Source organism: Rattus rattus, chromosome 3 (assembly GCF_011064425.1).
Source record: "Rattus rattus isolate New Zealand chromosome 3, Rrattus_CSIRO_v1, whole genome shotgun sequence".
Classification (NCBI taxonomy): Eukaryota; Metazoa; Chordata; class Mammalia; order Rodentia; family Muridae; genus Rattus; species Rattus rattus.
Genome location: NC_046156.1, coordinates 219,509,049 through 219,521,923, shown reverse-complemented (window position 1 = coordinate 219,521,923; position 12,875 = coordinate 219,509,049). Strand labels below are relative to the sequence as shown.

Here is a 12,875-nt window from a genome sequence, read left to right as displayed (position 1 = left end):
AACTTTTTTCCAAATTACTTCCTAAATTTTCACTGTAAGTTAAGATTAGCAAGGATTAAATTCTATTTAATATTTGGGAATTAACCATTAGGCACTGAAAGTAATATATATTTTTCTAAATCTATGTTTTGTTATGAATACATTTTGGTCCGAAATAATAATTATATAAAATATACAGGTAGAAATGTCAAAGAACTAACTTAATCTCAAAAAAAAAATATACAATTTGCAAGGTCGCCCCCACCTTGAGGTGTAGGTGACAGAAGGCAGTCAGGCCTCTCCACCAAGCGGCACAGGCGGCAGGCACCTTTACGATGAACAAGTATTCAATAGAGAGATGGAAACCATATAAACGATGGAGCGGTGCAGGCACTGTGGAAAGAGGTGGAACTAAGGAGGAGACAGCAGCTAGGACCAGGCTGATTTGAGTTCTCTGCACTGCCACCTGAGACCGTGGGTCCCACAGCAGCCAGGCTCTCTGCTGATGTCCGTGGGTTAAGTTGCTGCTGGGTGCCATGTTCCTCGTCTGTGTTGTCAACAGGAACCATGTGGAAGACCATGATCCAGGCTCTCACTGGCTGGAAAGGGCGAGGAAGCCACCTGGGCAGGGCATCGATGACTGCAGATGCACAGCTGAGGAAGAGGGACGCAGGGGGCTTCTGTGACAACCCCTGCCCCTGTCCCAAGCCCTATCCACTCCCAAAGAAAAAGTAGCAGGCTAAACAGGAAACCACTGAAGAAAACTCCTTGAAGGTGAGATAAAGACGCTGACATTAGCTCTGCACAATCGCTGGCTTCTAGCAGGGGTGCCGGAGGGGAACAACTAACATCTATTTACGGGGCAAGCCACTGAGAGTGTGACCATGCTCCACAGGTAAATCTAACTGGACTTGTTTGGTTTTTTCTTTTTTTTAATTTTAATTGTTTTGGGGGTGGGGAGTGAGGGAGTCACAAGAGTCGGGGAGGCAGACCTGGAAGAACAGGTAAATGAGTGTGATTGGGGTACATGATGAGAGATTCCCAAAGAGTCAATAAAAATACTATCCTGAAAAGAAAGATAAGCAATTTGAATGAACTTTGTAAAACCAATCCAAGTCAAATGACCAAAGAGTTAATACAGTCCCTCGCTCCTGAACTGATTTACATTTAAGATGTAAATCCAGGCATCCCTGAGAGTGAGACCAACTGCCTGATCCTTCCTGACTCCCTGAAGTGTCCAACTGTACAGAGCTCTTCACTCCAGACTCACAGAAGGGGTAATATGGTCCAAAGTGTTTAAAACAAAACAGACATACAACAACAACAACAACAACAACAACAACAACAACAGGGTGTGGTGACTTCTAAAAACTGCTAAGTGATTTATGCCCAATGCTTAGTCTGTGAAACCTACAAACTTGGGAGACCACAGTTAAAGCCAGGCTCTAACTCACGCTGGGCCTGGGCCAGCATCTTTTCCGAAATGCTCACTCAACACCTTCTATCAGGCAGGCACATGAAGACGTAGCATTCTAATCGTGTAAGTAAACTTTAAGAAAATGCTACATATTTAAGTTTTAATCTGCAGATCAAGTGTGTCATCAAGCTTAGCTCAAATAATGAAATATAAGATAAATAGATTTTAATTTTATTTTCAGTATAAATTAAGGCATAAGAAAAACTGAGACCACACAGTATATATACACACATGAAACCGAGCACAGGGAGATGCAAATAATTCATATAGTATAAGCTTTAATATATAAATTAGATGTCACTTTATCCATTGTTCATCACACCAGTCTAAACTTTATACCATGTATCAAAATACTAAAAAGCTAAACAACAAAAAAATAAAACCCGTTGCAATACAGGTATAACGTGGGAAAATACATATTTATGGCTTTACACAATCTAAATTAATCCATTCTATACATTTTTTTAAAATATAAATGGTACTTTACATGCAATAGAACATACCAGTTGGATGTCCTTATATAATTTACAGAAAATACCCTTTAAACTAGACAGGTTCACAGCAGAGGTGGAATGTAGAAAAAGATTTTACCTTAACACAGTTTTAGATAAAATTAAAGAAACTTTAAAAAAAAGACAGTGTCTACTTCCAATTAGCATTTTTAAAAATGAAGTCTACTATGATTTTATATTTCTAATTGTATCACAAACAGAGAAAAACAGAACATGGAAAAGAAACGTAAAATAGAAAACCTGATTCCTTATGAATTTTAAGCAGGAGCTCGCCATGGGTGGCAGCGAGGCTGCCTTAGTGACTTCTGTCACTCTGGATTGAGCATCAGTTTTCCTGGCTTCCCCGCTAAGCCATTGTATAGCCGTAGCTGCCACAATGCAGAGCTACGAGGAGTCTGTCCTTGAGGATCTCTTTACTTGGGTATTCAGGTAACTTGAGCATGTTGATGCTTTAAGAAAAAAAATAGACCACCATTAAACAGAATCTCTGAAATTCCTTGTTTTATCTAGCAGTAAAAACACGCTGCTCATAATTAACATAAAACCATTCTCTCAAATTTGCATTGAAATTGGAAAACCCTCGAGTGATGTTTAAGAAGAACTGCGGCTCCTCCCAGAATGCAAATGAGCGGATGAAAATACATTTCCAGATTAAAAACAAGTAGCAGGGTGATTCACATCAAAGTGCGGATGCAGATGAATGACACCAGGCATTTCTACTTTAGTGAGAACCAATTATGTTTTAGGTGGTTTGTGCCTGCTCACAAGTTTTCCCCACTAGAAGACGACCCAAACTTGAATTTCCAAAAGGAGAGATTATGGGCGAAGCTTTCCTTTCATTACAGGAACACAGCAGGGCTGCAGTCTGGACCTGTGCCAGCGTCAGGCCTCCTCTCCTTGTCCCACTCCTCTCCTTTGGGTCTCACTGCGACCCTAGACCTTTTTCCTTCTGGGAACCGTAGCCAACACATGTGGCCCAGACCTAGCTAAGTGTGCAGTACACCTCAACCCTCATCAAAGAAGCTGCTGTGTACAGAAAGCCAGTAGTCACAATGCAGAAGACAACTGCTATGGGACGCCCCATCTCCAGTGAGACGTCTCCTACACAACTCCTGCACCCAAGACCCAGGCGTCATCCCCAAGGGGGTGAAAGCTTTTACAAGACAGAGGACCAGGAAGTCTGCTGTGAGACTGTGTGATCTAGCTACCACAGGAGGCCCCCTATCCTGAAATCCCAACAATATGGCATCCTGAAGTGATGGGGGAGCTCTCTCAGGGCCTTCCCTCTAGATGAAGAGCTACGAGCAACCACCACTGCGGGAGGGAGAGCTGGTCTTGCCCCGGGGTTGCGCCCTGACTGGTTCCCAGTACCAATACAAACATGCGTAAGATCTGTACTGAAAAGACCAATGGGGTCGTTGTATCCTTAGTGAGTTCACTGGTATGTGTGTGCAGCAACATTAAGGAAGGAAGAGGAATAGAGAAATTATGTTTGCACTTTAATGAAGGTATTTGACAAAAAAAAAAACCTCCTCAAAGATAGTAACACCGGAACAAAGCAATGGAACGTAACCTCTGAAGGCTTTGGTTACTTCTTTTTCCCTTTTATAGTAAAATACACACAAACTTGACATTTTAACCATCAAAAAGGAAGTATAGCAATTACTTCTGATGATTTAAAATTAATAAAAATATTCTAAAATTTATTTGAATAAGTTAAACTTACCACGTGCTGGAAGTTGGTAAAAGATTTGGAGTATATGGCACAGCCGCAATTGTAAAGTTTTGCAAACCACTGCCACCCATGATATTGGCAAAGCCACCGTGCGGGACCCTGGAACTAAGAGTTTGTATCATCAGCTGTGATCAGGAAAGAAAAGCTCAGTCTCACAGACACATTTCAAGCTCTAAGTTAGGATAAGAATATATTCAACGACAGAAAGATATTTTTAAGTCTGAAACTCCCAACTCACTCTTGAGTGCTGCGTCCTGGTCCGTTAGCAAGCTTCTAAGGAGAAACCTCTCTGTGACTCCATCAGCTAAACTATACTTTTCACCGGCCACGGTGTGTTTACAACATGCTGGCTAGTTTGTGTCACCTGGACACAGCTCGGCTTCTGAAGGAAGAATCGTGAGAAACTGTTCCCATCACAGGGGCCTGCAGGCAAGCCCGTGGTGCACTTTCTTGATTGGTGATTAATATGGAGGCCCAGCCCACTGTGGGCAGTGTTATCCCTTGGCTGGAGGTACTGGGTGCTGTGTGAAAGCAGGCTAAGCCAGAGCGCTCCTCTGTGGCCTCCAGGTTCCTGCCCTGACTGCAACATGAAGTGTAATCAACATAAGCGTTTCCCCTCGAGTTACATAAGGTCGTGGTGATTTGTCAAAGCAATAAAAACCCTAAAACAACTGTGTGCCTCGCTATTAAACTGGGACTCTCGAACATGCCCTATTTTATGTTTGTGTCACTGGCATTTCTATCCTTGGGATTAGCAAAACTGCCTGACAGCGAAGCTGCTAAATGTTTGCTGAATAAGTACATTGTGGTTGCTTCAAGGGGGAACGTCCTCCATAAACTCATGTATGTGAATACTTGGTCCCTGTACGGTCCCTGTTTTGGAGGGTTGTGGAACCTCTAGGACAGTGGTTCTCAATCTGTGGGTCACCACCCCTTTGGGGGTCAAATGACCCTTTCACAGGGGTCACCTAAGACCACTGGAAAACACAGATATTTACATCATGATTCTTAATAGTAGCAAAATTACAATCACAAATGCACGATAGCAAAACAAAAGAAAAAAAAAAAAGCCACCACCACCACACCACCAGCAAAGGCCAGGAATATATCTACTTAAGTAAGTCTATGTATTTTCTGCTTTTACCTATAAAATTAACAAAGTAACCAGAAATAAAAAGTTAAATTGTCCTAATTATTCACTGAAGCAAAATTCTGACTATGACCTTAATAAGACAAGATGAGAATATGAGAGCTGTCACCAACCCTTCCACAAATGGTACTGTGATGTTTCAGTATCTGGATAAACCATCTAATTAATGTCCTTCACACAACTGAAAGACAAGTTAAACAAACAAACAGGCTGAGGAAGCAGCTCGTGTAGGACTCTCGGCCTAGCACACAGGAGTCCTGAATTCAACATTCATCCCTAAAAATGAATAAATAAGCATCAAAAGGTCCCCACTGCTAACATCTGAGGTGAAATGTGTTGGCTTTGCTACATGAAGCAGCCCTGAAGCCCTAGGGCTCACTCATTTAATTTTGTGCACTAGAAAACATCAAATTTCCACTCCTCCACCTGCAATTGCGATCTGCACACTGATCCCCACCCCCACAGCTTCACCCTCCTCCCATGAGGTCTACATGGGACACACAGACGAGTGCCCAGGCCCCAATCCCCCAGCTGCTGAGACCCAAACAAACCCAGCAGCCTGAGCTCTGCTCCGCCCTACAGGAGCTCCATCTTCCTTCCAGCCTACACTTCCGCCTTCAATCCAGAGGCAGCACACCCATCCACACCCCACAGCTCTGCCTGCCTCCTGGGAGGCCTGCTCCAACCTGGGACACCCACGAACTGTCAGGGCAGTCAACACCAGAGACAAAGAGATGGGGAAAGGCAAGCTCAAGACCACGATCAGCAGACCCCAGTGCAGGATGAGAACCCAGCGCTTGCACTAGAGCAAGCCCTGGATATCCTATCACACCAAGAGTGCCCTGTGACCTGAGAGCTCATCTCATGAAGACGACAGAGGCCCTTAAAGAGGACATGAATAACTCCCTTAAAGAAGTACAAGAAAACATAATCAAACTGGTAAAAGTCCTTAAAGAGGAAATAAATAAATCCCGTAAAGAAATACAGAGTGGTCCGGAGAGATGGCTCAGCGGTTAAGAGCACTGTCTGCTCTTCCAGATGTCCTGAGTTCAATTCCCAGAACCCACATGGTAGCTCACAACCATCTGTAATGAGATCTGATGCCCTCTTCTGGTGTGTCTGAAGACAGCAACAGTGTACTTATATATAAGAAATACAGGAAAATACAAAACAGAGAGATAATGGAAATGATTTAAACTGCCCAAGACCTAAAAATGGAAACAGAATAAAACACACACACACACACACACACACACACACACACACACACACACACACACACACACAAATGGAGGCAACCCTGGAGAAGGAAAGAGAGAACAGGAACTATAGACACAAGAAACACCAAGAGAACATAAGAGATGGAAGAGAGAATCTCAGGCACAGAAGATACCAGACAAGATATCCAAGATGGCCCCCACCTGCTCAGTAGAGAAGGGGAGGAGGGGTTGTGGGAGGGGTAGTCAGGAGGGGGGAGTGAGTGGGATGTAATTAAATATTTAAAAAATGGGGTCTGAGCTAAACAGCAAATTCTCAACAAGTTAATCTTGAATAGCTGAGAAGCACTTAAAAAAAAATTCAACATCCTTAGTCATCAGAGAAATACAAATAAAAATGACCCTGAGATTCTGTCTTACATCAATCAGAATGGTTAAGATAAAAATATTCAAGGGAGAGCACATGCTGGCGAGGACGTGGAGAAAGAAGAGCGCTCCTCCACTGCTGGTGGGACTGCAAATGTGTACACCCACTCTGGAAGTCAGTCTGGCGGTTTCTCAGAAAACTGGAAATAGTTCTACCTACATCTCTCCTGGGCCTAAGATGCTCCACCACAGCACAAGGACAATGCTCACTGTGTTCATAGCAGCTTCATTCATAATAGCCAGAGGCTGGACACAACCCAGATGCCCTCAACCAAAGGATGGATACAGAAAATGGCACTCATTTACACAGTGGAATACTATTCATCTTTGAAAAACAAGGACATCATGAATTTTCAGGTAAATGGATAGAACTAGAAAATGCCATTCTGAATGAGGTAACCCAGTCCCAAAAGGACATGCAGGGTATGTACTCACTGACAAGTGGATACTAGCCATAAAGTATAGAATACCCATGATATACCTTACAGACCCAAAGAAGTTAAACCAGAAAGCACAAGCAAGAATAACTGAATTTCATTTAGAAGGGGGAGTAAAATAATCATAGGAGGCAGAGGGAGGAAGGGAGCTGGATAGGAGGGGGAAGGAAAGGGGTGGGAGTCGGGATCAGGTATAGGCAGAGACAGGAGAGAGGGCTAGAGGGCCAAAAGAATGAATGAAAATCTGCAGGTGCTCAATGTGGGGGGAGGGTGGGAATCTCTAGGAAGTCCCAGACACCTGGGATGTGGCTGGCTCCCAATGTGGGTGACCTTAGCTAAGACGCCTAATAGTGGTAACATGGAACCTCACAACCACCTCTGTAGTGTAGGCTGACGTCTACATGCAGGTGAGGCTGTCACAAGCTGGCCAAGGCCATGACTGGACAGTAAAACATAAGGCAGGGACAAAGCTTTGGTAAGGTGGGGAGAAGGGGAAGGAAGAGTGAGTCAAGATGGAGACAGAAAAGGACGACCCAGATCTGGGAGGTCTTGAATTGCCAAGGTAGCTATGTATAGTTCTTAAGGGATGGATTTCTGTAGGCAAATTTATCTTATCTAGGTGGGTGGTTTATATCCTTATCAATTGGTTGTGAGTTTATTGTGTGGATGTATTGTGGATTGAGAATTTAACATATAAATCTGATTGAAAATTACAGTTTATTGAGTTATGATTTCCTGGGTTGTTGGGAGTGTGAGCAGAGTCCCTGGCAGGGAGTGTGAGAGGCCAGCCCATGCTGGACTTCTAGAGCCCTGATTTTACAGGGTAGCTGCAACCAGAGAGATCAAGGCTAGCGGAGAGCCTGGGGAGAGAAACTAACCAGAGATAAATTATGGTTAGCTCTATATGGCCCCATGGGTGCTGGAACGGACTCCAGGGACCATGGTGGAACGGCCATGGACTGCCTGGGTCAGAGACCTTGGGGGCTGTGGGGGTTCTGCTGGTTATTATTTACTGCAACACTAGCCAGGCAGGCCTCCCAGTGGAGGAATAAGACACCAACTCACCCTCAAACTTTCCACCCACAATTTGCCCCATTTAAAAGAAATGTAGGGACAAAGACGGATCAGAGTCTGAAGGAATGGCCAAACAAAAACCAGTCCAACTGAGGCCTATCCCAAGGGCAGCACAAATCCCTGACACCATAAATGATATCTGTTATGCTTACAGACAGAGTCTAGCATAGCAGTCCTTTGAGAAGCTCTGCCCAGCAGAGACCCACAGCCAAGCATTGGATGGAGTGAGGAGACTCTTATGGAAGAGATGGGAGATGACTGAAGGTTCTGAAGGGCATAGAACTCCACAGGAAGACAAGAGTCAACCAACCCGGACCCCCGGGAGCTCTCAGAAACTGAACCACCAACCAAGGAGCACACATGGGCTGGAATGAGGCTCTGGCACATATGTGCAGCTCATTCTCCATGGCTGCCTTGTCTGGCCCCAGTGGGGGAGCATGAGCCTAATCCCACAGGACTTGATGTGCCAGAGGGGTGTGGGGATACCCATGGGGGACCCTACCCTCTCACAGGAGAAGGGGAAGGAGGAAGAGGGAGGGAATCTGGGAGGGGGCAGCACTTGGGATGTAAGTTAATTAATCAATAAAGAAAAAGGAAAATATCCAATTTCATTTTATTTATCCTACAGGGGTAATAACGTATAAAAGCAAGATATTTAAGATAGTCTTTTATACCAAAGAAGCACTGCTGGGCATGGTGATACCCACATTTACCCCCATTCTATAGGAGACCACCCCATAAATGGGTCTGGGAGTCTGAGGACAGCCTGGTCTACATGTGAGAATGTTTCTCAAGATCTCACCTTTTATATTAGTTTATCTTACACTCAAAACAAATCTGATTTTATTTTCAATAAGGCTGTAGTAAATTATACTATGAACTTGAAGAGATATATTTCAGTACGATCAGAATTTTCTGTAAAGTCCAATGGAAAAAATGCACACTTCTAGGCTAAACTAAAAATACTACCCATACAGAAAGGACTGCGGGTCTCCTGAGCAAGGCAAGCTAAGAATGAGACGAACTTAAGAGCTACTCAGCCGGGCTGCTCAGCAAAGGGCCGACTGAGAGTAAGCGCTAACAGGATCTTCAGAAGAATCAGCGAGAGCTCGACCAGGTGTCTGCTCTCCACTCCCCTGGCTTCTCTTTCACCTCAGATCAAATGGCATTCTCCACATTTACAGCAATTAAACTCCACAGTTAAGTAGAATGGGCACTGAGCACTACCAAGCTTCAAACAAACAACGTAAGGAACAACTCTGCAGCTTTCAGTACCACAGAAACCGAGTGACTTTGTTCTCTCTAACCTAAGGATCGGTAACAACCACATCACGAAGAAAATACAATTATGTATCCAGTGGTATTAAGGAGTAAGCCACTTGCAGAAATAATTCCAATTTATAAACTAAACCGCGTGGCTTAAAGGGGGGAATGTGGAAACTAAAAGACAAAAATGTAGATGGGATGGGGAGGTAGGTTAGTTGGAAGAGTGCTTGCTGCCTGAACATGAAGAGTAAAGCCCAGATTCCCAGCACTCTCATAAAAGCAGGGCACAGCAGTGTTCTGAACCCTAACACTGTGGCAGACCCCCTGACAGGAGATCCTGCGCTCACTGCCAACCAGGGACTCTGGACTCCCTGAGAAAGCCTATGCAAAACCTAATGAAGAACAGCAGACGGCGGGCACCTCAGGGTGACCTCTGACCTCCAGAAAGTGTGCAGCCTACATAGGTGTACACGAAACTCACAGGCAGACCTACACAGACACACACACACAGATACACACTCACATAAAAACACTCATACACGCACACTCATATAAACACACACACAGACACACTCACATAAACACACACACACTCACACACACACTCACATAAACACACACACACACATACACACTCACTCTCAGACACACACGCACACACACACATCTTTAAAATGTATTCTTGAGAATAAAAGATTTATATAAAGTACTGATTATTTGCTGACAGTAATTTAAGATTTTCAATTTATAAATTTAAATTATTTAAAACTCTATAAAGTCAAAAGAAGAATGAGAAACTAACAAAAATATATGTAGAATTAATGTCAATATATGAAAGAGAGTGCTTAACACTAATTTTTTAAATGACTAGAATAATGGGCAAAATGTAAATTACACAAAAAAGGGCCCACAATAAGAAAGTTCAAATGAACAAGCATTGCACTGACTACTTTAAAGAGTTTGAGCTGGGCAGCTGGGGTGCGCACCTTTAATCCTGACATTCAGGAGGCAGAGATCGATCACTGAAGTCGAGGCCAGCCTGATCTACAATCGAGTTCTTAAAAAACATCAAACAAGTAAACAGGAAGAGGAAGAGGAGAAGAGAAACAAAAACAGAGCAGTTCAATCTCCTGCATTAGATTCCTCCATTTTTACAACACTATATGCAAACAGGAAAACTTTACCAATAAGGGTTCAGATCTAAGAACAGGCAAGCCACTGACTAAATCCATATACGGAACACCGCTAAATTCAAACAGTTATAAAACAAGAACCATGATTCGTACGGAACCGCTAAATTCAAACAGCAAGAACCATGATTCGAACGCTGAAATGTACACACAGAGAATAACGCACTCTTCACCGATTACCTGAGGAGACTGAGACAGACGTGATTCGGCCGCTTATTTTGTCAGTTTGGCCTACCTATGTAAGTGATCTAGTCTTAGAGAATACAATGCTGTTTATTTTAATTAATTACTCGAATCTCTGAGCATTTCTTAGCACTCTTGCAAAAACTGATTTAACAAGGTTTTCCTTCTTATCTTCAGTCTATACTCTGACAATAGTCATGTCTTACTAATTCATTAGAACCTGATTAGAGAATGGCTTCACCTCGATTTCTAATTTATGCGGCTTAAAGATGGAGCAGGGAACGAACAACATCAGCGTGGTCACCTCTGGGCGTTGGAGATTACAAATGGGACCTTCACTTTCTTTCATGTTCCTCATTGTCCAAAGCATCTAAAGTTGTTGTATAATACGTGTAAAGTAAAGTAGTGTATGCCATATACACTAACACTTGTGCTGATCAGCATTCATTAATCTGATGATACAAGGTTGGGTCATGGAGCAAGAGGGAACTTCAATTGAGAAAATGCTTCCATCAGGCTGGCCTGTAGGCAACAAGTCTGTGGAACATTTTCCTCATTAGTGACTGCTATGGGCAAGCACAGCCCACGGTGGGGGTTCAGGGTGGTCCTGGGTTGTACAGGAGAACAGGCTGAGCAAGCCATGGCGAGCAAACCAGTAAGCAGCACCCCTCCATGGTCTCGTGTGTACCCTGACGATGGACTGTAAGCAGTAAGCCAAATAAATCTTTTCATCCCCAACGTGCTTGTTGTCTGTGTTGTATCACAGCAACAGAAGCAAACTAATACAACACTCGTAATATTCTTAAATACACAAAAAAAATAAAGAGAAATACATTAAATTGTATATAACAGCTACTGGGGATGAAATAGTATAATATTCTGTTTCCTGACTTTTGAAAAAAATTGTATTTATATGAAAATAACTGAACTACATTTTCATAAACAGAAAGAAGTAAATGAAATTATATTATAAAAATTTTTGAGATATATTCCATAAATATAAAGGGCTTACTTAAGTCAACTACTTTACTACCATCTATTATATTTGACGTCATATAATTGGAATTCTTAAATACATAAAAATGTCATACAAATACAAGCTATGAATTTTCAGATTTTAAAAATCAGTAAGAACTGGAGAAAAATGCTATGTGCACACAATGTGCACATGAGTGTATGTGTGTGTGTGTGCGTGTGTGTGTGTGTGTGTGTGTGTGTGTGTGTGTGTGTGTGTGTGTTCGTGTGTGTGTGTGTGTGTGTATGTGTGTGTATGTGTGTGTGTGTGTGTGTGTGTGTGTGTGTGTGTGTGTGTGTGTGTGTGTGTGTGTGTGTGTGTGTGTGTGCGTGCGTGCATGGGTGGTTTTATGTCACCTTGGCACAAGCTAACGTCATCTGAGAGCAGGGAACTTCAATTAAGAAAATACCTCCCTAAGTTTGGGCTGTAGACGCACCTGTAGGGTATTTTCTTAGTCAGTGACTGATGTGAGGGCCCAGTGCACTGTGGGTGGCGCCATCCCTGGGCTGGCAGTCCTGGGTTCTTCAAGAGAGCAGGCTGAGCAAGCCATGGGGAGCAAGCCAGTGAGCAGCACCCTCCATGGCCTCTGCATCAGCTGCTGCCTCCAGGTTCCTGTCCTTGTGAGTTCCTGCCCTGACTTCATTGGATGATGGACTACAATGTGGAAGTGTAAGCCAGATAAACCCTTTCCTCCCACACTTGCTTTTCGGTCACTGTAAACAGAAACCCAAACTAAGACTATGTGAGAGACAAAGAGCGAGCGTGCGTGCGTGCGTGCGTGCGTGCGTGCGTGCCTCCTACCATACGAACTGAGTAGCTTTACTGTTAAACCAAATAAAAAAGATAAAAGATATTAAAAATACAGGTTTCTGAAATATACTGAAGATTTAGCACTACTTAAATATTTTGTCTTCAACATCTAAACAACCACTTGTTTAATACCTAAAACATGGACGGAGTAAGGATCTTCACTTTGGCTGGCTCTCCCTGTGAGCACGGTCTTGGTCATCAGAAGTGAAATACAGTAAACTCTTCCAATGCTCTCATAAGGCACCTCTTACCTGCCAGTCACGAACTGCAGGAGAAGGACCCGCTCTTCTTGAGTCATGTCCTCCACAACCTCCCAGAACCACTGCCAAGAAGAACAACAACTCAGCTCTCATTTCACAGCAAACTGTAGACGTATAAGAACCGGAGACCATGCAATATTCATA

General features: G+C 43.3%; 1 protein-coding gene across 1 annotated transcript in view; it reads right to left on the bottom strand.

The window, feature by feature from the left end:
- Positions 1 to 1,611: 1,611 nt before the first annotated feature.
- Positions 1,612 to 12,875, bottom strand: part of Hace1 (HECT domain and ankyrin repeat containing E3 ubiquitin protein ligase 1) — a 107,828-nt gene continuing 96,564 nt past the window's right edge. Inside the window, exons 22-24 of the mRNA XM_032899106.1 lie at positions 12,723 to 12,793; positions 3,695 to 3,808; positions 1,612 to 2,417 (exon numbers count right to left, since the gene is read on the bottom strand). Of these exons, the coding sequence (XP_032754997.1) occupies positions 2,315 to 2,417; positions 3,695 to 3,808; positions 12,723 to 12,793 (288 nt within the window). The 3' untranslated portion in view covers positions 1,612 to 2,314. The remainder of the gene's footprint in view (positions 2,418 to 3,694; positions 3,809 to 12,722; positions 12,794 to 12,875) is intronic.